The 27,604-nt window shown below is 43.1% G+C and overlaps 1 protein-coding gene across 1 annotated transcript in view; it reads left to right on the top strand.

Annotated features, from left to right (window-relative positions):
• The window catches only part of PIK3CA (phosphatidylinositol-4,5-bisphosphate 3-kinase catalytic subunit alpha), a 163,561-nt gene that overhangs the window by 27,841 nt on the left and 108,116 nt on the right, over positions 1 to 27,604 (top strand). The window contains exons 3-7 of the mRNA XM_077487936.1: positions 7,462 to 7,671; positions 7,864 to 8,114; positions 13,658 to 13,903; positions 13,990 to 14,075; positions 21,436 to 21,541. Of these exons, the coding sequence (XP_077344062.1) occupies positions 7,462 to 7,671; positions 7,864 to 8,114; positions 13,658 to 13,903; positions 13,990 to 14,075; positions 21,436 to 21,541 (899 nt within the window). The remainder of the gene's footprint in view (positions 1 to 7,461; positions 7,672 to 7,863; positions 8,115 to 13,657; positions 13,904 to 13,989; positions 14,076 to 21,435; positions 21,542 to 27,604) is intronic.

Genomic DNA, 27,604 nt, shown 5'->3' with positions numbered 1-27,604 from the left:
GACAGTCTTCAAAAAAGTTTCTGCGCTTTCTTTTATTTTTTTTTTATTTTTTCCTCGAATAGTCTTCCAGGGCAGCATCCGAGAGATGGGCTCTTCCTCCCTGAAACAGGAAACACATTAGTCCACTATTATAAATTTTGTTAGCCTTACCCGCATGCCTCAGTTATTTTAAAGCACCAAAGGAACTCTCAGTAAACTAAAGCTTGCTTTGTGTTTCCTCCGGACCACATGAGCTGCAAAACGTTTATTATTTTCCAAGTTTCTGTGCTTGTTGTAGGAGACTCCCTGTCTAGCATCCCATCCAGCCCAGTGGGCCTTGGGAGGGCGAACAGGGGCAGCAATTTGAGAAAATCACTCTGCCTGAGATTTCACCCCTACAGAGGGGTCTGCAACCACCCCTCCCCAAGCTGGAACACATGCACTGGCATTCTCCCCCGGTTTCCCTTCTTTTGGCTGGTGGAGGCACTTGTCTGCTGCTAGCCCACCTGATCGCTACACAGCACTGTCTCCCACTTGTCCGCCCGCCTGCCGCCGCACCACCACGAACGACAACCGCTGCACTCCGCAGTCTTTCTTGGCTCATCTCCCACACGGAGGCCCCACAGGGTGCACCAAGATGGCGCAGACGCTGTAAATGTAATTTCCGGTCTACCATTTTTAGGAAGGCTGAAAGACATCTAAGGAAACAATAGAGTGTGGCACTTCCGGTGACGTCATTTCTGGGCGGCGTGGATTTAAAGGGAAAAAAAGAGAAAAGGGACAAATCAGCGGAAGTCCCACTCCCTAATGGAAATCCAGGAAGGAGGACACCAGCAGGAGCGGCATGTCCACATCCTGTACAGGGTCGGCTGGGGGCGGGGACGGAGCTCACGCAGGAAACAGTTAAAAAGATCCCTCTAAGCAGAGCACCCTGGTGGCTGACCATGTGTGACGCTTCTCCACCCTGCCCTGCAGCTCCTGCAAGCCAGGACAGCTCCAAGGTAAGCCAGAGTACTCTGGAGTCACCTCTGTCTTTTCTTTACTATAAACTTGTCTATTTACATGCAGTTTGGCAACCTCCTACCTCACAGGACCTTTTGTGCTTGATTTCAGGCAAGAACCCCAGAGGAAAGAAAAGCAGCAACAAAGCATGCGCTTCTTGCGGCCACCGTTTTCCTCTTGACTGGAAAAAAGGTTTATGCCAAAAATGCATAGATGAGATTGTGGCCAAAGAATCTTAAAAGTTACCCTTTTAAAGACCTGCTCAGCTCTTTCAAAAAAGAAATAAAGTGCACCATTGCACCACTACGCTCAGCAGTTGAGAAGTTGGAGACACCGGCAAGTGCCAGTCAAACCAGTACCCCATCTACCAGCTGGACATGCGTCCTTTCGGGTAGCAGGGAGCAGGTAGAGTGGAAAGAGCAAGAGGAAGATTCTAATGAATCTGAGGAAGGCCTATGCTCAGACTCTGAGTAGGAAGATCCGGCATCAGAGGGCAACTTATTTCCCTCAGAAGATATGGACAGTCTTCTAAAAGCTATAGCCGACACGCTGGGCATCAAAGAGCAAAAAGATGCAGAGCTTACCCTACATGACAATGTATAAAGGACTGCAGCCCAAGAAACCTAGAATGTTTCCTGTACGCCAAACTCTTAAAGACATTGTCAAAAAATAGTGGGAAGAACCAGTGAAAAAACTCTTCATACCAGCAGCGATTAAACGCCGATATCCATTCCCAGAGACAAATACAAAAACCTGGGCTATATGCCCCTAAGTGGATGCTTCTTTAGCAAGAGTCACAAACAAATCATACTTGGCCTTTGACGATGCGGGTACCTTAAGTGACCCCATGTACAAGAAGATAGAAGCCCTCCTGAAGAGTGTCTGGGAAGCAGGGGCGGCAAACCTGAATCCAGCAATAGCTTCCACCTGTACAGCCCGCACCTTACTAATTTTGGTGACCCAGCTACAAGAATTACTGGAAAGTGACACACCAAGAGAAGAATTAATAAGAACCATCCCCACACTGACCAGAGTGGCAGCTTTTCTAGCGGACACCTCGGCTAAAACCGTGAGAGTATCTTCAAGGGCCACAGCTCTAGTTCACTCAGCCCAAAAGCCCTGTGGCTGAAGTCATGGGAAGGTGATATTCCTTCCAAGAACAGACTATGCGGAATCCCATTCACAGGAGATCGGCTATTCGGCCTGACCTAGAAACAGTGCTAGACAGGACCACAGCAAAAAACAAGGGGTTCCCCCAAACCAAAAAAAACAGGGAAGGCACCCTTTCGGCAATTCAAAAAATTCAACAAGCCGAGAGCAAAGAAATGCTGGGGACAGCAAAACAAAAAAAGTCAAGGGTGAATTCATCCTCAAGCCTCCTAACCCAAAGAACAAAAAACAATGACGGTCTTCAGGCGGGGGACAAACTCGCAGCTTTTGCCCACCAGTGGATGAAAGCAACAGGAAACAAATGTATCCGCCGCACCATAGCGGAGGGCTACGCAATCGAATTTTCCACCTGCCCCCCAACCAAGTACCTTGTAACCATCCTACCAAAGGATGAAGATCAGGCAAAGGCCTTTCTAGAGTCCCTGGAAAACCTACTAAATGGTAAAGTGATTTGCCATGTCCCTCAAAAAGAGGAGCAAACTGAGTTTTATTTGCATGTCTTTGCAAAGAAAAAAACGTCAAGCAAGCTAAGGCTCATGCTGACCCTCAAGCCACTCAACAGAAGAATAAAATACAAAAAATTCAGGATGGGGTCTATCTATTCAGTCAGAAATATCCTACCACAAGGAACAGCCTTGGACACAATAAACCTACAGGATGCCTACCTACATGTCCCCATAAAGGAAGGTCATCAAAAATTCCTGAGGTTCACAATTCAGGGACCGGCGACCACCCTACACCTGCAATATACGGCTCTCCCTTTCGGCATCTCTTCTGCGCCCAGGATCTTCTCAAAGATAATGGCAGAAGCTCTAAAGGGCTTATGACACCAATGACTTGTTGTCTTGCCAAACCTAGATGACCTACTGTTCTTTGCGGATTCAGCTGAGACACTAAAGAAACACTTGTGTGCAGGTTGGTATCATCTACAAAACCTGGGGTGGATAGTAAATACATAAAAATCGCAGCTGACCCCAATCCAGAGAGTTGTGTACTTGGGCTATGTACTGGACTCCAGACTAACCAAAACCCCAGCCATCACCTGGACACAGATTCACATGAGACCTATACAGGATTATATTCTGTGCCAGTGGGATGGCAACCACTCATCCCTAGGCACATCCATTTCTGTTCCGAACTCAGACGCTTCAGTGGTGGCTCAACCCGCACCGATACATCAAAGGGCACAGATGGGCTCAATCCAACCCTGTCAGGATTACTACAGGTGCCAGTGCCCTAGGTTGGGGAGCACACATGGAGGAGCTCTGCACACAGGGGAAATGGAACTCCAAATGGTCCCTAGCCTCCTCGAACACGAGGGAACTAAAAGTTGTGGAAGAAGCATTAAAAGCCTTCCAACCAGCAATACAGGGGAGAGACGTAAGGGTTCAAACGGACAACTCCACGATGATGGCATACCTAAACAGGCAAGGGGGGACAAAATCCCAAAGCTTGATGAGACTGATGGAAACAACTGTTTATAGGCAGAAACAAACATAAGATCAATATCAGGCATCCACCTGAAAGGAATGTTCAATACGCTGGCAGGCTTTCTGAGCCAGAAGACTATAAAACAGAGTGGTCACTAAACAAAGCAACCTTCTCACAGATCATGCAAACATGGGGGGTACCCGAGGTAGATCTGTTCGCCTCAAAGGCAAACGCTAAATTTCCAATGTTCTTTTCACTGGATCCCACAGATGGCAACAGTGGAGTAGATGCATTCAGCCAAAGCTGTGGACGGCCGTTGTGTTGGCGTTATGCATTCCCTCTAACTGCCATAATACCAAGAGTGATTTAAAAAATCAAGGCAGAAGCAACAGTGATACTCGTAGCACCGTACTGACCCCGAAGAGCATGGTTCAGCCACTTGAAAAACAGCATCCAGCCACAACTGACACTGCTAGACCTTCCAGATCTCTTATCACAGGGACCAGTCAACCATTCGAACCACAGAATCCTGAAGCTTTCGGCTTGGTTACTGAAACGGTAAGACTACAAAACAAAGGGCTGTCGGAGTGATCAACACCATCCTAGACAGCAGGAAACCCGTGACTAGAGCGATCTACAAGAAAGTGAGGAAAAGATTTGTCTCCTGGAATAAAAACGGATTCCCAACAGAGGGATAAACCTGACAATTCTGATTTTCCTACAGGAAGGAGCAGACAAGAACATCTCTCAAAGCACGCTTAAGGTACAAGTGGCAGCACACTCCTCCTTCATGTACACCAGACTTGCAGAGGATCTGCTGATAAAGTGATTCCTAATGTCACTAAACAGAGCTAGACATACACAAATTGACAGAACTCCAACATGGGATATGTCCACAGTGCTCAGGGTTTCTCTCCCCCAGCTCAGACAGCTCAGCTTCTAAAAACTGCACTTCTAGTGGCCCTAGTATCGGCCAGAAGAGTGAGCGAAATCCAAGTGCTTTCCATAATGGAACCATACTGCCTGATACAAACAAAATAATCCTCTCGCCAGACCCAGTTTTTCTACCCAAAGTCTCTTCAGCATTCCATAGGACCCAAAATGTCATAATCTCCATCGCTTCCAAAATCTATGTTCAGCAAGAAAGGGGACACAATAAGCTAGATGTAAGAAATGCACTCATAACATACCTCGTGAGAACGAAGGATTGGCGGAGAACTACCTCTCCATTTGTCCTCTATGCAGGAGCCAATAAAGGAAACCAGGCATCGAAAAACACGATCGGCAGATGGATAAGAATTGCCATACAGACGGCCTATGAGGCACAAAATCTGAACCCTCCAAGTGGGAGAGTGGGAGAGCACACGCAACCAGAGCCTGGGCAACCTCGGCCGCAGAGAAAACACGGGCAACTCTGGAGCAGATCTGCAGGGCAGGGACATGGTCGAGCGTCAGTACCTTTTGCAAGGCACTAGCTTATAGACCAGCTGTCTGACTAAGATCCGGCATTTGGTCGCAATTTGCTCCAGTCTTTATCCCCACCCTAGTAAGTATTGCTTGATACATCCTCGGATGCTGCCCTGGAAGACAATTCAAGAAAACAGAGTTGGGTACCTGGTAACTCTTTTTTTTTTTTTCTAAGAAGTCTTCCAGGGCAGCAGCACTAGTTCCCACCCTAAAGCAAAAATACCAGGTATAGTGGGGAAGCTTTAGCTTACTGAGTGCTCCTTCGGTGCTTTAATATAACTGAGGCACGCGGGTAAGGCTAACAAATTTATAATGGTGGACTAATGTGTTTCCTGTTTCAGGGAGGTGGAGCCTATCTCGGATGCTGCCCTGGAAGACCTCTTAGAAAAAGAGTTACCAGGTACCTAACTTTTTTTTTTTTTTTTTTTTTTTTTTATATAGTTTTCGTAGCCATCTTCACCATAGTGTGACAACTCTTTATACTGAACTTGCCACTGGCCAATCACATTATAACCTTATTTGTAATAATTTCTAAAGAGGTATAATTACAAAGAAAGGTATCTTAAATGTAAACCAAAACTTCCATGCTCTTCCTTTTTTTTTTTTTTCTTTTTTTTTTTCTTTGGTGATTTAACCAAACTGTAGTCAGTGTTTTGTCAAGAACGAACAAATGCTTGTCACATTAGTGTATGAAGGAGCAATAAAATTCTACCATTGTATAGCACAGGAAACGTGAAGTAGAAACTGCTTGTTTAATCAAATGTGACAGTTTCTATGATTGTAAACTATACACAGTTTTTAAAATGCACTGTAATCTAATCTTTTTTAAAGGGTCAATTTACCCAAAATTGCACTCCTGGCTCCTCCACCCTTTCGAATGCCCCCCATAACAAGCTGTTTGCTATGCGGGTATTCCTGTATGCTCGATCCAGAGCTGTGCTGTGTGTCCATCGACCCACACAGCTCGGCCCCACTCCTCACGCTCTTCACAGGCTGTGATTGACATTAGATGTGTAGTAAGGAGAGCGGAGAATGGCTATGGTAAGTATAAGCGGGGAGGGGGTTGGAGCTGCACACAGTTGGGGTGTGTGTGTTTTTCTTCTTTTGTTTTTGTTTTTTTTCTCCTCTTGATGCATATAATGCATTAAGGTAAAAAAAAGTTCTACCTTTAGAACCACTTTAACATGAATTGCTGCTTTCATGTAAATGGCGGTTCTGTCAAACACAAGAACAGCGCATGAGCATTTGCATCAAATAGAAAATTATCTATTTTTTGCAAACGCTCCTATTTTTTGACTCCTTCCTTTTTTTTTTTTTTTTTTTTTTTTTAACAATAGTACCGCCATATACACAAGTACAGCTATGCACAATCATTCATGTTAAAGTGGAGGGCCACCCTGAAAACAAAAAAAATATTAAAAATTACAAAAAAATATAAAAAAAAAAAATGAAAAAAAATTTTTTTTTTTACTTACCAGAAATGCCTGTTGCTAGGCACTTTCTCCTAATCTTCCTCTTCCTCCTCCGCGGAGATCTTCTGTCTTCGTCGCGGCGTCTTCTGGGTAATGAGTCGCGCTGTGTTCTGGGAACTGTGTGTTCCAGAACACAGCGCGTCCCATTCAGAAAGCGCTGCGGGACTCGCGCATGCGCAGTAGCTGCGGGACTCGCGCATGCGCATTAGGAAACGGGCAGTGAAGCCGTAAGACTCCACTGCCTGTTTCCCTTACAAGGAATGGCAGCACCGGGACCCGAGAGCCGAGGGACGGGTCGGCCTCGGGCGGCCGACATCGCGGGCACCCTGGACAGGTGAGTGTGTTGATTAAGTCAGCAGCTGCAGTGTTTGCAGCTGCTGATTTTTTTTTTTTTTTTTTTTGTATAACCGGCCCTCCTCTTTAATGATACGCTGTAACTGTGCTGCTGCTTGGGCAGAGATGATATGCCAGGCATTATGCTTAATGGGCTCAGGCAGCCTGAGTGTAAGAGCCTTTATAAAGCCTAATTTCATTTATGTAGGCTGCAAAAAAAAAAAGTTGTGAAATGGGTGACTTTGTCAGTCTTTTGAAATGGCTGAAAACCATAACTGAATTTATCGTATGTTTCAGCTATTCTATGGACGTTTGCTTTGTGAAGTTTATTTCAGTGTAGTCCACATAATAGCATTAAAACCCTTTAGTACTGACGTTTGCACTATTTTGAGAATGGAACTGAAGGTGCTGCAACACATAATGGCGGGTTGGGTCAACCCAAATCTTTGAGATTTACAGGAACAGAGTTGGAAATCAACTTAGGGGTAACTGCATATATGTAGAAAAAATGTGTAGCAAAAAATTTCATTCACTGGAAATTTTAACTGCGACTGACTTGTTTACATAATTTTTGTCTGCACTAAATATTTCTTCCCACCTTTTTAAGGTTTTGCCATAGGAATGCCAGTGTGTGAATTTGACATGGTGAAGGATCCAGAGGTACAGGACTTTAGGAAAAATATCCTCAATGTTTGTAAAGATGCAGTTGAACTTCGTGATGCAAATGGCCCTATTAGCAGAGCACTTTACGTTTACCCACCCAATGTTGAATCCTCCTCAGAGCTTCCCAAGCACATAGAAAGCAAACTAGACAAAGGTAAATGTGGAACAATTCCAACTTCCTCCATAATCTGATGTGGTATTTGTGTATATTAAGTGTCTATGAGAGCGTGTACACACAAATTGTTTCTGGAATTTTTCCTTTCTTCTGTTATGGCAGTATAAGGTTTAAGGGTCACTAAATTTGTCTTTAATTGGAATAATTCCTATTGAGCCTTATTTTCCATAGGACAAATAATTGTGGTGATTTGGGTCATTGTGTCTCCCAACAATGAGAAACAAAAATACTCTCTGAAGATTAACCATGACTGTGTACCAGAACATGTAATAGCAGAAGCAATAAGAAAAAAGACAAGAAGTATGTTACTGTCCTCTGAGCAACTGAAGCTCTGTGTCCTTGAATACCAAGGGAAGTATATACTAAAAGTCTGTGGCTGTGATGAATACTTGCTTGAAAAGTATCCACTAAGTCAGTATAAGGTGAGTAAGACCTTGTAAAATGTACCTATGCCTTTATTTCCTTAACTAGGGCTTGCATGTAGAGTGATTGTTGCATGGTTTGAGGCAATGTTCAGTTTTGTAGCAGTCTTGCAATGCATGTCACATGAGTCATGTGGTTGTTGCAGATGGCTATAGAAGACAGGTAGGTATACAATTTGCCATTCATCTCTGTGAATACAGCAGAAATGAGCAGCAAAAAGTCTGCATATTCCTGCCTTTAGACCCCTTTCACACCACACCGCTGATAGCGGCGGCGGTAAAACGCCGCTATTTTTAGCAACGTTTTACCGCCGGATTTGCGGCGCATTTCGGCCGCTAGCGGGGCACTTTTACCCCCGCTAGCGGCCGCGAAAGGGTTAAAACCGCCGGCAATACGCCGCAATAGTGGCGTTTTGCCGGCGGCATTACAGCGCTGCCCCATTGATTTCAATGGGCAGCAGCGGTGGAGGAGCGGTAAACACACCGCTCCTTCACCGCTCCAAAGAAGCTGCTGGCAGGACTTTTTTCTGACGTCCTGCCAGCGCACCGCTGTAGTGTGAAAGCCCTCGGGGCTTTCACACTACACACAATGGTGCAGCTTCTTTAGGGCGTTTTGCAGGCGCTATTTCTAACGCTATAGCGCCTGCAAAACGCCCTGGTGTGAAAGGGGTCTTATGAGCAGCAGTCTTAAGATTAACAATTATGCACTAAATATGTGTGCATGTCTGGTAATCATAAGTTAATTCAAATGAATCTATCCCTGGACGCATGGCCAACTTAAAACAGATGTTTTTGTACTTTTTTTTTTTTTTTTTTTTGTACTGCGGAACTAAACCTAACATTCATTTTGGATAGAGTAAAGAAGGGTTTTAACTAGAGGTGCACCGAATGGGTTTTTTGGTACCGATACCGAAAATGAAAAATACACTAGGCCGAAAACCGATACCCAAGCGTATCTTTAAAAAATATTTTTATACAGGAAATGGTCAGAGACTGGGGACATGGTACAGTATGCAGCTTCACCAGTGCCTGTCAGATGCAGCCAGCCTGTGCAGGGGAAGAGAGAAGAGCTGCCGCCTGATTTATTACAGCGCCGGGAACATAACAGCTTTCATTTCAATAGCTGTGTGTTCCCCGCCATGCACCGTCACATACAGTCCCTCCCCCTTGTCCGGGGAACTTTGATAGACCGATCACCCGTCCAATTCTGGGACGGGTGATCTGTCTATCAAAGTTCCCCGGACAAGGGGGAGGGGCTGAATGTGACAGCACTTGGCGGGGAACACACAGCTATTGAAATGAAAGCTGTTCTGTTCTTGCCACTGTAATCAACCAGGCGGTGGCTCTCCTCTCTCTTCTGCGCTATAGGACACCCCCATGGTGGGCAGCATTATTCGGCTCCATTATCGGCCATTTTTCTCCTACGCCAAATTGCAGAAAAGGCCATTTTCGGACGATATGTTTCAGCAGCCGAAATTTCGGTGCATCCCTAGTTTTAACCACTGTAATTTTTTTTGTGTCCCATAGTGGAGACTTCCCTTCATTTCCTGTCCCATAATCATGCCCGGAAATGTGAAGAAACCCCTTCAAAGTTGCGGATATATCCTTGGTTGTCACCTCAACTATTGTCCACAGCTGAAGAATTCCCTTTTATTCCTGTTCTAGTGACAACTCAAAAAATGTAGTGCTTACTTTACTTTAACTTTCACTCCTTGGTGGTGATAGTCACCAGGATAGATAGAGGGTGAATCCTCCTAACTGGGACAGGTATTCTAATCCCTCTTCACTCTATCCAAAACAAAAAAAGTTTGAGCTTAAGAGGAACTGCCGTCTGCTCACATAGTTTGTAATAAAAACATCTGTGCCATTCTAAAGCTTCCCTCCAACCACTTTGCATATTTTATATATACAGTGATTCTGTACTTGCCAAATATGTCGCAGAAATCTCCCTCCACTGAGTCTGGCTGCAACCATTTTTAACTGTGGGCAGCGGAAGCTGCTGCCTGTTCACTGCCTGGATTTACACAGACACACCTCCCAGCTCTGCAGCTCTCATTGGCCCTCATGACCCCTCCCTTTCTGGCAAACGTTCATGCTGTGCATGATGTCATAAGCCTAAGCTTTTTACCAGACAAAGAGGAAGTGAGCAATATAAGTTATTTACTTGCAGAAAAAAATGTTTTACTATCCAAAGTTAAAACCACAAGGGCCAAAGATTTAATAGATGTAAAGATGAAAAAAATGACTGAGAAATTGTTGAGAAATTAAAACTGACAGACAGCAGGATTTTTTAATGCAAGAGAGACACACTTTGCCTCTTCTGCATTAAAGCTACTTACCTGCATCTCCGCCCTCAGTGTACAAATTTGGCAATGCCGAATGCACATGAGTGATGTCATCTCCCGCCCAGCCAATGACAGCGACTGGTAAATGAGAACCAGAAGCTGGCAATGCAAAGATGTCAGCAGCAGGGCGGGGAGCTCGGGGATGCTGCATCGCTGGAGCTGAGGTGAGTATTGCTGCGCTCTAAATTCTACTTTTAATAAACAGGGAAGGGTTAGAGCTCATATTGGGTTTTCATTATGTAAGCTTTTACAATAACGTTTAAAAGCTGATATGTCAGCTGTAAGTTACAGGACACCCATGCCTTTTAGCCGCGTTAATAACCAACTGCTGCATCACTGGGTTCACTAAAACAAAAATGGGAGTGATTTTATAATCCGATCATTTACCTCTGAATAAAACAGAGGGGTGGTACTGCTTGAGTCTGGTAAAAACGATTAGACAGCTCTACAGCCACCTAGTCCTATTTACATAAAAGCCAGGAGCCAGCTGTTCAGAGACATAAGCTCACAGCATGTTTCATACTAGACATACAGTGCCTTGAAAAAGTATTCACACCCCTTGAAATTTTCCACATTTTGTCATGTTACAACCAAAAACGTAAATATATTTTATTGAGATTTTATGCGATAGACAAAGTGGCACATAATTGTGAAGTGGAAGGAAAATGATAAATGTTTTTCATTTTTTTTTTTTTACAAATATGTGAAAAGTGTGACATGCATTTGTATTCAGCCCCCCCGAGTCAATACTTTGTAGAACCCCCTTTCACTGCAATTACAGCTGCAAGTCTTTTTGTGGATGTCTCTACCAGCTTTGCACATCTAGAGAGTGAACTGTTTGCCCATTCTTCTTTGCAAAATAGCTCAAGCTCTGTCAGATTGGATGGGGAGCATCTGTGAACAGCAATTTTTAAGACTTGCCACAGATCCTCAATTGGATTGAGGTTTGGACTATGACTGGGCCATTCTAAGCCCTTGTACACACGGTCGGAGATTCCGACGGAATGTGTCCTATCGGACCGTTTTGTCGGATAATCCGACTGTGTGTGGTATGCATCCGACTGTTTCCGTCGGACCCAATTTTCCAACTTGTTGGAAATATTTTCCGACAAACTGGTCCGATCGGACACACTCTGATCATGTGTAGAGAATTTTGATCGGACAAAGTGCCACACATGCTCAGATCAAATTCCTACACCAAAGCTATTGGCTACTAGCGTGAACGTAGTCCCATCATAACGAAATAACGTCATCACGTTCTGAACGATCGGATTTTCTGACAACTTGGTCTGACTGTGTGTATGCAACAGTTTCGGACACAATCCGTCGGACAAAATCCAACGGATTTGGTTGGCAGAATGTCCGACCATGTATACAAGGGCTAACACATGAATAAGCTTTGATCTAAACCATTCCATTGTAGCTCTGGCTGTATGTTTAGGGTCGTTGTCCTGCTTGAAGGTGAACCTCAGCCCCAGGTTTTTTTCTAAGACTGCCCTGTATTTGGCTCCACCCATCTTCCCATCAACTCTGACCAGCTTCCCTGTCCCTGCTGAAGAAAAAATTCCCCACAACATGATGCTGCCACCACCATGTTTCACGGTGGGGATGGTGTGTTCAGGGTGATGTGTAGTGTTAGTTTTCCGCCACACGTAGCGTTTTGCTTTTAGGCCAAAAAGTTACATTTTGGTCTCATCTGACCAGAGGACCTTCTTCCACAAGTTTGCTTTGTCCCCCACATGGCTTATCACAACCTGCAAATGGGACTTATGTCTTTCTTTCAACAATGGCTTTCTTCTTGCCATTCTTCCATAAAGGCCAGATTTGTGGAGTGCACAACTAATAGTTGTCCTGTGGACAGATTCTCCCACCTGAGCTGTGGATCTCTGCAGCTCCTCCAGAGTTACCATGGGCCACTTGGCTGCTTCTGATGCTCTCCCGGCCCATCCTGTCAGTTTAGGTGGACGGCCATGTCTTGGTAGATTTGCAGTTGTGCCATACTCCTTTCTATTTTCGGATGATGGATTGAACAGTGCTCCGTGAGATGTTCAAAGCTTAGGATATTTTTTTATAACCTAACCCTGCTTTAAACTTCTCCACAACTTTATCCCTGACCTGTCTGGTGTGTTCCCTTGCCCTTCATGATGCTGTTTGTTCACTAAGGGTCTCTAACAAACTTCTGAGGGCTTCACAGAACAGCTATATTTATACTGAGATTAAATTGCACAGGTGGACTAACTACTAATTAGGTGACTTTTGAAGGCAATTGGTTCCAGTAGATTTTAGTTCGGGTTAGGGGGCTAAATACAAATGCAAGCCATACCTTTCAGATATTTATTTGTAAAAAAAATGAAAACCATTTATCACTTTCACTTTACAATTATGTGCCACTTTGTGCTGGTCTATCACATAAAATCCCAATAAGAAACATTTAAAGTTTCAAGGGGTATAATTACTTTTTCAAAGCACTGTATGCTGTATTGTCTACTGCTTCTTCAGCATTAGTGGGGAGAGGTGATGCCATCTGAGAGCAGTGATCTAATCATTCTCTCGCAGGAAGAACTCCATAAGTACTTTTTAAAATTCTTTGCTGGGAACTGGGGTTGTAATAGTTATATCCTCACCCAATCCTCCCTCACTCCAGTCACGTTTCCCATTTTAGAAAATGTCGCTATTCACAAATAAGGGGAGAAGAAAGGACTGGGATGAGCTATACTGTTCTGTGCAGTGGTAGTCTCTACCCCATATGCAAATGTAGGAGCATGATGACGTACTAAGATGTGGAAAGCCTTTGACCTCTGAGCTGTTAAGGCAGCAAAGCTGAAGTCTAGAATTCAAAGAGAATTCCTGGCTCTGCCCTCTGCTTGCACAGCAGCTGGGACAGCCTCTGGAACAGCCACAAGATGTATAGATTTGCAAATATGTATGCATGCACTATTTTTGAAATTTTAGGAAGTTTACAATATTAAAAAAAAAAAAGTTTCTTTCAATTTTAGGAATTATGTCACACCTTTGATTAACTATATAACATATTTATTTACCAAGTTTTTGGTGCTTTCTCATCATCTTTGTTTTCCATCTGTACTTTTTCCATGGGCTGTACAATAGAACTTATGTAACTTGAACATAACATAATTATATGTGTTACTGTTTTGTTGACTATGAACACATTTGTTAAATGTCATTAATATATTTTAGTATATAAGGAGCTGTATAATGCTTGGCCGGATGCCCAATTTAATGTTAATGGCAAAAGACAGCTTATACAACCAGATTCCAGTGGATACATTTACAATGCCCTCTTACTCAAGACGAATTTCAACAGCAACACCATACATGAATGGAGAAGCCTCTGCTAAATCACTGTGGGCAATCAACAGCAATCTCCGAATAAAAATTCTCTGTGCGACATATGTCAATGTGAACATCCGAGATATTGACAAGGTACACTCCCATAGAATGTAATTGCTTGTCTCTCTTGTAATTTAATGTATTAAAACATTTATAAACCTCATCTTCTTTTGCTTTAGATCTATGTTCGAACTGGCATATATCATGGAGTTGAGCCATTGTGTGACAATGTCAACACTCAGAGGGTTCCTTGTTCAAATCCCAGGTGATTTATTTAACCATGCTTTTGACAATTTTATGCTTGCATTTCTCATGGTTTTTATCCTGGGTTTCTTTTTCTTTTTCATGCCCTGTTAACTGTGGTAATTTCATAGTACTTGCTGTTAACCATAATTGCTAGTGGTCTTACATTTTTGTTTTGAACAGATATTCTTTTGCTTCATCTATATTAATAATACTAATAAAAAATATAAAATATATAATTAATTTTTAGGAATAGTGATTATGAAAATATGAAGTTATTTTATTTCATCTTTGGGACTTTATGGCTTTTATAATAAAAACACTACACAGATGCCTACACCTGACTGTAAATACAATGGGGAAAATGATTTGATCCCCTGCAGATTTTGTAAGTTTGCCCACTTCCAAAGAAATGGAGGATCTATATTTGTTATCATAGGTGTAGCTTTAATGATGGAGACAGAATGTCAACCATAAATAGTAAAATTAGTATTTGACCCCCCTACCAACCAACAATAGTTTTGGCTCCCACAGACTGGCTACAGTATGTGCTCATGTGGTACACAAATTAATCCTGTCAATTAAAAGGAGGCGATCCTAATGACAACTCGTTATGTGTATAAAAGGCACCTGTCCACAAAATCTTTTTTCCATTCAAACCTCAACATCATGAGCAAGACCAAAATGCTGTCAAAGAATGTCAGGGATGAGATTGTAGACCTGGACAAGGTTGAAATGGGCTACAAGAAGCTTGGTGAGAAGGATACAAATGTTGACTCAATTTATCACAAATGAAAGAAATACAAAATAATCATCATTCACCCTTGGTGTGGAGCTCCATGCATGTTTTTGTCTCTTGGGGTAAGTAAGGATGATCATGAGAAAAGTGAGTGATCAGCCCAGAACTACATGGGAGGAGCTTGGGAATGATCTCAAGGCAGTTGGGACCACAGTCGCCAAATAAACCATTAGTTGTGTTACTATGGATTGAAATCCTACAGTGCCCCCAAGGCCCCCCTCCTTAAGAAGGCACATGAACGGGCCCATCTGAAATTTTCCAATGAACATCTAAATGATTTCAGAGAAGGATTGGGAGAAAGTGCTGTGGTCAGATGAGACAAATTGAGCTCTTTGGCATTAACTCTACTCACCGAGTTTGGAGGAAGAAAAATGCTGACTATGACGCTGAGAACATCTCTACAGTCAAGCTCTGAGGTAGAAACATGATGCTTTAGGGCTGCTTCTGTGCTAAAGGTACAGTCTGCTTTTGCCGCATTGAGGGGCCAATGGATGGGAACATGTATTGTAAAATCTTGGATGAGCACCTTCGTTCCTCCGCCAGAACACTAAAGATGGGTCGTGGATGGGTCTTCCAGCATGACCATGACCCAAAACATACCTCCAAGGCAACAAAGAAGTGGCTCAAGAAGTACATTAAGGTAGTGGAGTGGTCTAGCTAGTCTCCAGACCTTAATCCCATAGAACATTTTATGAAGGGAGCTGAAACTTCGAGTTGCCAAGTGATCGCCAAAAAACCTTAAGGATTTAGAGAAAATCTGTGAAGAGTGGACCAAAATCGCTCCTGAGATGTGTGCAAACCTGGCCACTAACTACAAGAAACGTCTTACCTCTGTGCTTACCAACAAGGGTTTCTCCACCAAGTATTAAGGCCTGGTTCACACCTATGCATTTTTTAGTGCGTTTTCAGTTTTGCAGAAACACACTACAGTCCATTTAATATGGTTTCCTATGGCTGTAGTTCACATCTGCTTTTTTTTTTTTTTTTTGGAAAAGGTGAGGGACTTTTTTCTGGTTTATGGTTCCATAGACTTCAATGGATCAAAAGCGTGTAATGAAAAATGCACCTGCAATAAGCAAACTGCAACCTGCATAGGTGTGAATTGGGCCTTAGTCATGTTTTTCTTATTTTACTGAACTGCAACTTAATTGATGACATTTGTATCGTGTGGTTTGTTAGTTTTTTTTTTTTTTTTGTTTTTTTTCTTCTGGATTTTTAGTTGATATTCTGTCTCTGTCATTTAAAATACACCTATGATAAAAAATTTAGACTCTAAGTGGGCAAACTTAGAAAATGTGCAGGGGATCAAATCATTTTCACCACTTTGTTAAAAGCTCACCTAAATCGACAAGAATTAAATTTATTCACAAATGCAGCACTTAATGCAGTTATAAAGTCATATTTTTTAATTAAAGAGGCTGTACTTGCCTTTGTTTTGCAATGTTATTGCAAAGAGCAGCCCTTTACAGTCTTTCTCTGTAGTCTCCCGTTGGCGCTGTCCACTCCAAGTTATGTGCTATGGGGGCCCTTCCAAGCCGGTCTGTGTGCATCCATAGACACACACACACACACACACCTCTGCTCCATGCCTAAACCACCTGCTGGCTACCTTCTTACAGGATTTGACTAACAGTAGGAGCCAATAATTCCTGCTGCTCTCAGTGTAGCCTGTGAGAGTGGAAAGAGGGTTGAGAAGAGCTGCAGCTGGGCACAACACTGGCTCCCAGATGAGTGTTTAGGGAGGGGTGAAAGGTGCATCTTCTCCTTTAAACCACTAGTCCTGACTATTATCTTATTATCTAATTACAATTAACTTATCGACCCATTCCATTCTCTTGCCCAAATATCTCTCTATGCACAGGAAACAGTGTATGTGAATAATTGACACAGCAAAGTTGCTTCATACACTGTTCTCATTTATTATTCCAGACAGGGTGTTAAATGTGAATGAAAGATAGGTAGTACCGACCATTTTCCACCAATAAAGGGTAGATATTCAAATGAAACATTTCCTTCAACATTGCATTCAACCAATCAAAATGTCATATTATTAACTCGCTACATCTGTATCTAAGCAAACTCATTATGTTACATTGTATTATTTCACCCAGACAGATATAACTGCAGACCATCTTATGACACGTAACTTCCCTATGCCTGGTTTCTAATCCAACACAAATTCGCTTCTTGATCAACAATATATATATATTTACTTGATCAACAAAATTATAACTTTAAATAAACAGCTAGTGGAAGTTTTTTTTTTTTCCCCTTAATGCGACTAATGCATTAAGTTAAACCTTTTTACTTTAAAAAAACACTTTCAAAGGGGTTGTTAATGTTGGCGTTTTTTTTTTTTTTTACCTTAATGCATCCTATGCAGTTACGGAGCCGAGTCCGGCATGCATGTCTATGGATGCAAATGCTGGACTTGGGAACGCGCCCGCATGATAACCCCCCTGGGAGGGCGCTTCTCCTAGGGGGTTATCTGATGCGAGGAGGAGCCGCCGAAGGGACCCCAGAAGAGGATGATCGGGGCCCTCTGTGCAAAACAAGCTGCACAGTGGAGGTAAGTATGACATGTTTGTAAACCTTCCCGTTTTTGTTAAATTAACAATCACTTTAAGCAAAAAAAATGACTGTATTCAAACCTTAAAAATAGGTGTTGATTATGAGAATATTGCAATTTCAAACATCATGCATATACTCCATGCAAAATTCAATGTTGTAATCTACATATAGCATTCACAACGTGTAGTGAATCAGTTATGCCCAACTAAGGCCTGCCATACACGAACCGTTCATGGGCAGGCGGAATTTACCAAGTTGATCGATCAATTTGGGCACAACCGGCCTGCTCGATTCTCTAGCCATTATTGCTAGCAACTGCTATAGCTGCTAGCGATAATCACTGTATTCTCACCTGGCTTAACATGGGGGCTTCCCAACCTCTGGCGGGAGAAGACAATTGCTAATTCCCCTGTCAGCAGTGTATGTGTTGGTATGGGAATTTGTACAAATTTCAATATATGACGGACCAAAGTCACAGAATACCTTTTACTATTTACACATGAATACAACCTCCAGCTTGTATCAGGTTTGGGGTACATCTTAAAAAAAATTTACATCCACAACCACAATAATGATGTTAAGAGTGTAAACATCTAAAGCAGGGGTAGTGAATTAAAATTCACAGGGCTCCGGTCAGAAATTTTTTCTTCTAGTGGAGGTCCGAGTCTCTCATATTTGGCATGACTCCACATCACAGCCTTCTGTGCACGTCACAGACCCCCCTCGATAGTAGACTCCTGTCCTCATAACAACACGGCACTCCCCCTCCCCACAGAGCCCCACCTTATTCACACAAGACAGAAAGCACAGCCGCCCTGGACAACAGGTAGGACTTTTCATGTAAAAGGTGAGTGATTGATTGCTGGGATCGCCCTGCTGCGTGCCAACCAATCGCCCTCTTAACAAAAAAAAGTCCTGCCCTTTGTCCAGAGTGCAGCGGTCTTACTGAAGGGACAGACACATGCGCGGCACACCTGCCATGCTGTGAACATATTAGCGGCAGGTAGAGGATACACAGGCCACTATTTGGCAAGGCTGCGGTTCGGGTAGTATGGCTACTGGGGCTGGAACCGGACTGCAGTCCGTCATTTTACTAATGCCTGATCTAAAGTATGTAGATACACCTGTGTTGCCAGAGAGCCATGGTGTGCACAAACAGCCAGCTTGCATCATAACTTTAGCTAGGCCACCCAGAAAGATTCATTTTATATACAAGAAAATCATGAAATCCCAAATTGTGTGTACAGCTAGCTGTGTACTCTACAAATAACCATAGTTTATTAATATGCAAAGGCAGCTTAACAAAAGTGAAAAACAAAATGACCGCAATTGGGCTACTTTCACACTGGCGCTTTACCGGGTTTTTAGCGCCGCTTTTCGGCCACTAGTAGGACGCTTTTACCCTCGCTAGCGGCCGAAGAAAGGGTTAAAACCGCCTGTGTTGTTGTGCTTCCGAAGCGCTTTTCAGAAGCTTTCGTAAGCGCTGCCAATGCATTCAAATGGGCAAGGGCAGTTTAGGAGTGCTGTATACAGCGCTTCCAAACTGCCCCAATGATGCTGCTTGCAGGACTTTTTTTTTTTTTTTTTTCCCCGTCCCGCAAGCACACCGCCCAGTGTGAAAGCACTCAGGCTTTCACACTGGGGTGGCATGTGAGGTGCTTTAGAGCTGCTATTTTTAGTGCTAAAACGCCTTTAGTGTGAAAGTAGCCTAAAACTATAAAAATAGGTCCTAACTGTATTTAAACCACAAATAATGATGAATACTTTTGTTGCTAAGGAAATACTTTCAGTAAAAGTATTTAAGAGATAATACTTTTGTTGCTAAAGAATGCTGCTTCACAGTAATTATTTGGTCACATTAGCCATTTTTTCAGTGTCACTATCTTCATACTGTAAACAGAATTCATTTTTTTTTTTTGTCTTTTTGCTACATTTGTTCATGGTTTTTACAAACCTTAACTTTTTCACTGCAATCAACAAAACACTTGCATCAAATTAGGACCCATATATAGCAAAAGAAAAAACTGCGCTGGACAATAAACTAAACTAAATGGCTTCAACACAAAGTGGGCTACACACAAAATACAATAAAAACAAAAAAGGTTGCGCTCTTGTGACCTTTAAAAAACCGCAGTGAATGAGTGAGTATTAATCTCATATATAAACTTCACAATAAATGTAATTTTTTTTTTTTTTTTTTTTTTTTTATATTATTATATATCATTAGTGATCAATAATACTGTATTAGTGTCCAAAAAATATGTGACTTAAAAATATACAAAAAGTAATCAGAGAGTGCCCAAAACTGTACAATATTTAGTGACAGTCCAAAATCTGATGAAACCCACAATCAAAGTGACTTTGCTTGATCCCACCACCAGAAGAAATGTGCGCTTATCAGCTGCCAGAAACGATGTCCTCCCTTTTTGGGAGGAGCGACGTACTGACGTCACCACGCGCTACGTCCCGTTGTTTGTAGCACGGGCATGTGTACTGCAGCTGGCCGGCCACAATTTTACCTATTGAATTTTCTATTTGTTTTTTATATGCCTATGGCGTTTGTTTTTTAATAATTAATATCCAGCGGGTTTTACCTATAGCCATCTTATTTGTTTTCTTTTGAGCCATATTTACATCACCATTTTTGTAATGCAATCGGTTGCTAGTGGAGGATTTATGTGGCCATAGTCCTGACCAGGGGGCCCCCCCACAGATGTGATGACCAGATCATTTCCGAAACATCCAACTGAAGAAAATACCCTGGCTGGGTATTAGCTATAGGCATTAACTATCTGGCAGCTGGTAAGCGCACATTTCTTCTGGTGGTGGGATCTATCAAGCAAAGTCACTTTGATTGTGGATTTCATCAGATGTTGGACTGTCACTAAATATTGTACAGTTTTGGACACTCTCTCTGATCACTTTTTGTATATTTTTAAGTCGCATATTTTTTGGACACTAATACAGTATTATTGATCGCTAATGATATATAATATTTTTCAAAAAAAATAATTTCCATTTATCGTGAAGTTTATATATGAGATTAATACACATTCACTGAGGTTTTTTAAGGTCACAAGAGCGCAAACTTTTTTGTTTTTTTAAAATTAGAACCACTTTCCAGCTCAAAGCTTTACGTCGGCTGCTTTCCCTTCTGCTATAAGCTCATAATCATTTCAGAAAACATGGACTTATAATAAAGGGGACCCCTAAATTCTTTTATAGCCAAGTTCAGTCGCTTGCCATTCATTAAAACACACCTGGCGGTGTCAGTTATCTGCAGTGGCTAGGGATCTGCAACACAGGTTTTTTTTTAAGACACAGGCTGTACAGTTATTTTATACCTAATCTTTTACAGGGTGACTTTAGTTTACTTAGGAAGTCTTCATGACCGGGTCACTTTTAAAAGAGTAAAGTTGATTTCATAGCTTAAAACAAGCTCACACAGCTACTTTTGACTGACCCACTGTAAATGTTTAAAACAGTGTCAATAAATGAATTAACCGCAAAGTGTGTTCCATTAGCCATTAAAATACATATTTGTATCCCCAGTTGGGAGATTGGATAATTTAGAGTTAGGAACCACCCCCTGCAGAGGTTCAGTGATGTGGCTTCAAATGTGGTGTTGATTTATTTTGCCTCTAGACGCCCCTGCATGCTGGCTTGTGGTCCATGGGCACATATGTTTCGAGGGAGAAAAAAACCCCACAGCCAGTGCATCCAGGAGCAGCGGCACTTTGGTAGAAAAAACTCTTGACATATGTTAACGCGTCTAAAGCGCAATAATGTTAGGCACATTTAGCTCTTGAGCATTCATTTCATTGAAATTTATTCTGGCCAATGAAATTAATTGACGCCCAAGGGCTTGATGCGCCTAAACGGCTGCCAGGAGGAAAGGAGTCTGGGAGTTGGCAAATCGTCCAGTGTGCATGAGGCCTTAAATGTATGCAACAAAATCCTTTTGTTATAGAATATACTTTTATATTTACTTCGTCTTTACTTCTTCGTTTAGGTGGAATGAGTGGCTTTTGTATGACATGTACATCCCTGATCTGCCTAGGGCAGCTCGCCTTTGTCTGTCCATTTGTTCTGTGAAGGGCAGAAAGGGTGCTAAAGAGGTAAGTAGTTTGCTGTAATTTCCCACGCAGAATGTCACATACAATTGACTATATATTAATTATGGCTGATCTTTAAAAAGTAAGCCTTCACTTCTACCTTCAACAAATGATTTGTGTGATATAGCAACACCAGTGTGTGTGTGTGTTTTTTTTTTTTTTTTTTTTTTTTTTTTTTTTTAATCGTGACTGTGACATGGTGGACACAGCAGACAATTTTGACCAATTTTTGGGACCATTGTCATTTATACAGTGATCCGTGCTATAAAAATGCATTAATTACTGTGTAAATGACACTGGCAGTGAAGGGGTTAACCACTGAGGGGATGGGCTTCAACTTGCATGACAGCGATCCTGCTCTCGATTAGAGAGTAGTGATCTCTGTCATGTCACAGGGCAGAATGGGGAAATGCCTTGTTTACATAGGTACCTCTCCGTTCTGAGGCTCCATGAAACTATTGCTGGGAGACTGGCGGACACGGTCACGATGTACGTGGCGGGCATGCGCCTGCTAGCTCCGGCTCTTAAAGGGGACGTACAGGTATGCCCATTTGCCCACCGCTGCCATTGTGCCAATGCATATCGACGTGCAGCATTGTGCAAGTGGTTAAACCTTTTGTTCCTTTATGGCTTTGTCACTTACAATACATTGAACCATACACAGTTGGCTCTGCACAGTGGACTTAAATACGTGAAGTGGATGGAAACTATCAAATAAAAGCAGTTGATTCCTTTCAGTGGGCTTACTAAATAAATCTGATTCTATCATGTTGTTAATATAAATCCTAGTGTCTAGAAATGGAACATATGTCCCTCCCACGTGCATCTTAAATTTATTCTCAGGACTAAACTCTTTGAGCATTTCATTAAATCTGTTCAAGGATGCCATGTCACCCTGCCATATCGCAAAGACATCATCAATGAAGCGCCACCAGGTGTCTTAAATAAATAGTTCTGGTAGATATACTTCCATTCAAATTCATTCATAAATGCACAAGCAAATGGTGGAGCAACATTAGAGCCCATGGCAACTCCATTGAGCTGCACAAAAAACTAATTCTGCAATAAATAATTGTTAAACTGGACTTCAAACATAAGTATTCTCAGTAGTTCCTGCTTTCTCTGATCAATCTCACCACCCTGGCACTGTTGTACATTTCTCAATATCTGTAAAAAAAACAAAAAAAAAACATTACTATCTTGTATAAAGGACTTAATATATTTCATCAAGGAAGACAGGATTTTATCCAAAAACTGTGCTACCAGCACAAAGATTGAATCTCTCCCTGAGACGATCAGATGCCCGGGGGGATTCACTGTCCTTGTGTAAGACAGCGGGCCTGGAACGGTATCTCAATACACAAGGTAATTGAGGTCGGTCACGTGAGATCTGATCCACAACATCTCGAGATGAGTGCTGTCGCCAGAGGAGGTAGGATTGATTAACAGGGGTTTATCCTTTTTGCTCTAGGAGCCATCTTGACAAGTTTCAATTGGATCCGGATTTATATAGGCTTTTCCAGAGTATCAGGTGGAAGGTTAATTTTATGCAGAAACCATGCCTTTTGGGGATACAGTAGAAGATGCTCTGGTCTGTAAATCACTGGGTCTTGAAGTTAAATCTAAATCGGTACCACCAACCACCTATGCGCCAGTTGAGACGTTTGTGAAAGATGTGATGAGAGATCAATCAATTTGTTTCTCAGGTCGATTATCGGGACCATACACCAAACAATTTAACACAGAAAGAAAGATCAGCCCTGAAGGAACTTGGTAGATGGGATGACGTTATATTGAAACCCACGGACAACGGGGGGATTGATTGTGATTATGGACCCACAAGCATATAAAAATTAGATTGTTCGGCAGCTAAGTGATCAAACTATATATAAGAAAATGTCAAGGGACCCCACTTGGAATGTTAGGAAATTTAATTGAAAATATTTTAAAATGTGCATTCAAGAAAGGTATGATTACTTGGGAACTCTTGGAATCTCTATTACCCACTTGCACACGGATCCCGGTATTGTGTATATACTACCCAAGATACACAAGGACAGTGAATACCCCCCTTTCAATTGAGTTGTACAGTTTATAGGTCTAATAGAAGGTGAAAAAAGTTCTGAAATTATTTATCTTTGGGGTTGATTTACTAAAGGCAAATCCACTTTGTGCTACAAGTGCACTTGGAAGTGCAGTCGCTGTAGATCTGAGAGGAAGCTATGAAATGAGGGGAAGCTCTGCTGATTTTATCATCCAATCATGTGCAAGCTAAAATGCTGTTTTTTATTTCCCTTGCATGTCCCCCTTTGCTCTACGGCGACTTTACTTCCAAGTGCACTTTCACTTGTAGTGCAAAGTGAATTTGCCTTTAGTAAATAACCCGCTATGTCTGGTGTGTGTGTGTGTGTGTGTGTGTGTGTTTGTGTGGTTTGTTTGTTTTTTGTTTTGTTTTTTTTACATCACCGAAACCTGACATTTGAACAGGGGTGTGTGGCCTTTTTATATCCACTGGAATGCCCTGTACTTACGGTTGGACATTCCGACGACAAAATTTGTCAATTTTTTTTTTCCGACGGCTTTTGGCCCAAACTTGTCTTGCATACATACACACAAAGTTGTCGGAAAATCCGATCGTCAGAATGAGGTGACGTAAACCATGTACGACGGGACTATAAAGAGGCCAATAGCTTTCGTCTCATTTATTCTGAGCACGCGTGGCACTTTGTGCATCGGAATTGTATACACACGATCAGAATTTAAACGATCTGATTTTGTTGTCGGAAAATTTTAGATCCAGATCTCAAACTTTGTGTGTTGGAAATTCCGACGGAAAAAGTCAGATGGAGCCCACACACAATCAGAATCTCCAACAACACAGTCCGATCGCACATTTTCCGTTGGAAAGTCCGACTGTTTGTACAGGGCAGTACACGACATGCTCAGGGGTCATTCAATTCGTTTACTCGCTGTCATTTTTTGTTTTATGATTTGCCATTCTGTTATAACCTACAGTTGAATATAAAATATATATTTTTTTGTTTTCTTTCAAAAAAAGTGAAGTTCTTCTTCTTTTTTTTTTTTTTTTTTTTTAATTTTTCATTGGCATACAAATTTAGCCCACGCAGGAGCCAAACCTTTGGGTGGGGCAGTTCTTCTGATGCGGCAACATACCGAACAAGGGCACAACATGAACAAACTAACTTGTACTATAACCCCAATGTGGGGAGAGGTTCACTTCAGGAGAATCTGTGCTCAAATTGGTACCAACAGGATAATGCAACATGAGTAGTTGGGTCAGCATACTAACAGACTACAGATATAGTGTTAATCTAGGAATTGGTTACTGCATCAGTTGCCGTGGTATTCTCTAGCCAACAGGTCCATACCTTTTCAAATTTTTGTGGAGAACCCCTGCCCGAGTAGGTGGCTTTATACAGGGGTAAACTGGCATTCACTAGGTTTTTCCAGAATCTGACAGGGGGGGAGACGATTGTTTCCAGTTCATCGTAATGGCCTTACAAGCATAGTACAGTAGCAGGGATATGAGTATTTTCCTGGCTCTGAGCATTGACAGTTGTTAGACAAGCCCCAGCAGACAATATTTAGGATCATAAGGAATACGAGTCTTGGTGACCTTAGCAATCACCTGGAGTACTTCTTTTCAATAATGTTCAATTGCTAAAACTGGAAAAAATCACCCGGTTGGTAGAAGGAATGCCAGCACGCCGGAGACTAGCTCTGAAGGAAAAAAACGTCACTGGAACCGCAAGCCTAACCAGCCTAACAAACCTGCGAGCTAAAGTGCTACCACATGGAGGTTTGCCACCGCCCGCAACTCGTGTGAGGGGTCGCCTTCGGGAGTTTTCAGCCCAGTGGGCCTATCGGCTGTCCGACCAATGGGTCTGCAATCTGATTTCCTCCGGCTACAAGATAGAGTTCCTTTCTTGGCTGTAAAACAGATTCTTCCCCTCCACCATACCCATACTCCCGGCTCGCCAGGAGGCCCTAATGGGGGCGGTAAGGGACCTGCTGAGTCGTGGGGTGATAGCACCTGTTCCGGAGCCGGAACGTTTCCAGGGGTTCTACTACAATCTGTTTGGACATACCCCTTCCTTTTTGGGGACTACAATCTTGGACCTAAAAGCCCTCAATTGCTTTGTAAAAGTACAGAGGTTCAGAATGGAATCAGTTCGCTCAGTAGTCGCTGCACTCCATCAACGGGACTCCCTGGTGTCTTTGGACATCCAGGATGCGTACCTGTACATACCCATATGCCTTCAGCATCAGAAATTTCTGCAATTTGCAGTTGGGGAAGCCCACTACCAGTTTGTGGCTCTCCCCTTTGGTTTGGCATCAGCCCCCCCCCAGTCTTTACCAAGGTATTGGCTCCTGTTTTGGCGTTGCTACGTTACCGTGGGATCGTGATCGTAGGTTACCTAGAAATTCTCCTCCTGAGAGCATCTTCCATCTCAGAGTTAGAGAAGGATATGGCGATCACATGCAGACCATGCAGGAATTTGGGTGGCTGTTGAACCTAAAAAAGTCGGTGATTGTTCTGGCTCAGCATTTGGAGTACCTAGGCTTACTGTTGGACTTCATGGAAGCAAGAGTTTTTCTCCCTTCAGACAAGCTGCAGACTCTCAGAGCCGTGGTAAAACTGCCGATGAACCGCAGGTGGTCGTCGCTGCGCTTATGCATGCGAGTCCTGGGAACAAATCTCCATTTTTCATGGATCGGCAGATTCAGGTGAGCCAGTTAGTCAGGGATTCCCTGCTCTGGTGGCCGAGGTCCTTGGCCCATTCGGTCCAGGAAGTCATTCCTACCTCTGAAATGGACCGTGATCACAACGAACGCCAGCCTAACCAGCTGAGGTAGAGTAATGGGAGTTCAGTTGACACAGGGCCTCTGGTCGAAGGAGGAATCCAAGCCGATCAGTGTGCTCGAGCTGCAAGCGATCAGGCTATGCCTCTCCACATGGTCGATAAGACTTCGAGGCCGTCCGATCAGGATCCAGTCAGACAACGCCACGTGGTGGCATACGTCAATCACCAAGGAAGAACAAGAAGCTCGGCCGCCGCACGGGAGGTCGCTCACATCCTTCAGTGGGCAGAGCGACATGTACCGGCTCTATCGGCCATTTACATCCCGGGAGTGTAGAACTGGTAGGCAGACTGAGTCACCAGATGCTGGACCCAGGAGAATGGGCTTTGCATCCAGAGGTGTTCAGGCTACTGTGACTGCGATGGGGCACACCAGACGTGGATCTTCTGGCCTCCCGTCTCAATCGGAAGGTGCAGAGATTCTTGTCCAGGGCAAGAGATCCTTGGACAGACGTGTCAGACGCGCTGGTGTCTCCGTGGGATCCGTACCAGCTGGTCTTTGCCTTTCCTCCTCTGAAACTGTTACCACGTCTGCTCTGCAGAGTGGAGGCCGAGGGGATTCCAGTAATACTGATTGCCCCAGATTGGCCCCAGCTTCCCTGGTATGCAGACCTAGTGCGCCTGGTGGCGGACGCCCCATGGCGACTGCCGTTACGAGAGGACCTTCTGGTTTTAACGGCATGGCTATTGAGAGCCAAGTGTTGAGGAACCAGGGTGTCACGTACCTTTAAGGCAGAGCCCGGAGTGCAGGGAGTGGCTACTCGTAGACCTCTGACTCAAGAGACCCTGGTAGTGATGACAGGGGCTCAGGAGCACAGAGGGGCACAAGTGCCTGACTGGATGGTAGGTGTAGCAGCAGCAGACCGTTGATGGTGGAGGTGTATTGTAGTCCAGTATCGGAATGCAGGCAAAGGTGAGGTAGGGTTCAGCAGATAGCAGAAGGATTCCTGTAGTCCAGTAACGGGATGCAAGTGATTGCAGGGAACAGCGAACAACGGAGGGATACTGTAGTCCGACAGCGGATGCAGGTGCAAACGGAATACTGCGGAAGTGGGAAGAGTCTAGTAGTCTGCAGCAAGAGGTAGAAGGCTACAAACGCAGAGGGAGTAGCAGCTGGGTATGGTGGAAGATTGGTAGGTGTCCTGTAGTACAACAGCGATGAACAAGCAACTTACAGTTGACG

The sequence above is a fragment of the Lithobates pipiens genome, unplaced genomic scaffold (assembly GCF_037356315.1).
Source record: "Lithobates pipiens isolate NorthernLeopardFrog02 unplaced genomic scaffold, aLitPip1_a1.2 Scaffold_18, whole genome shotgun sequence".
In the NCBI taxonomy this organism is placed as follows: domain Eukaryota; kingdom Metazoa; phylum Chordata; class Amphibia; order Anura; family Ranidae; genus Lithobates; species Lithobates pipiens.
The sequence above is the reverse complement of the archived record's forward strand: the minus strand, read 5'-3'. Positions and strand labels throughout refer to the sequence as shown.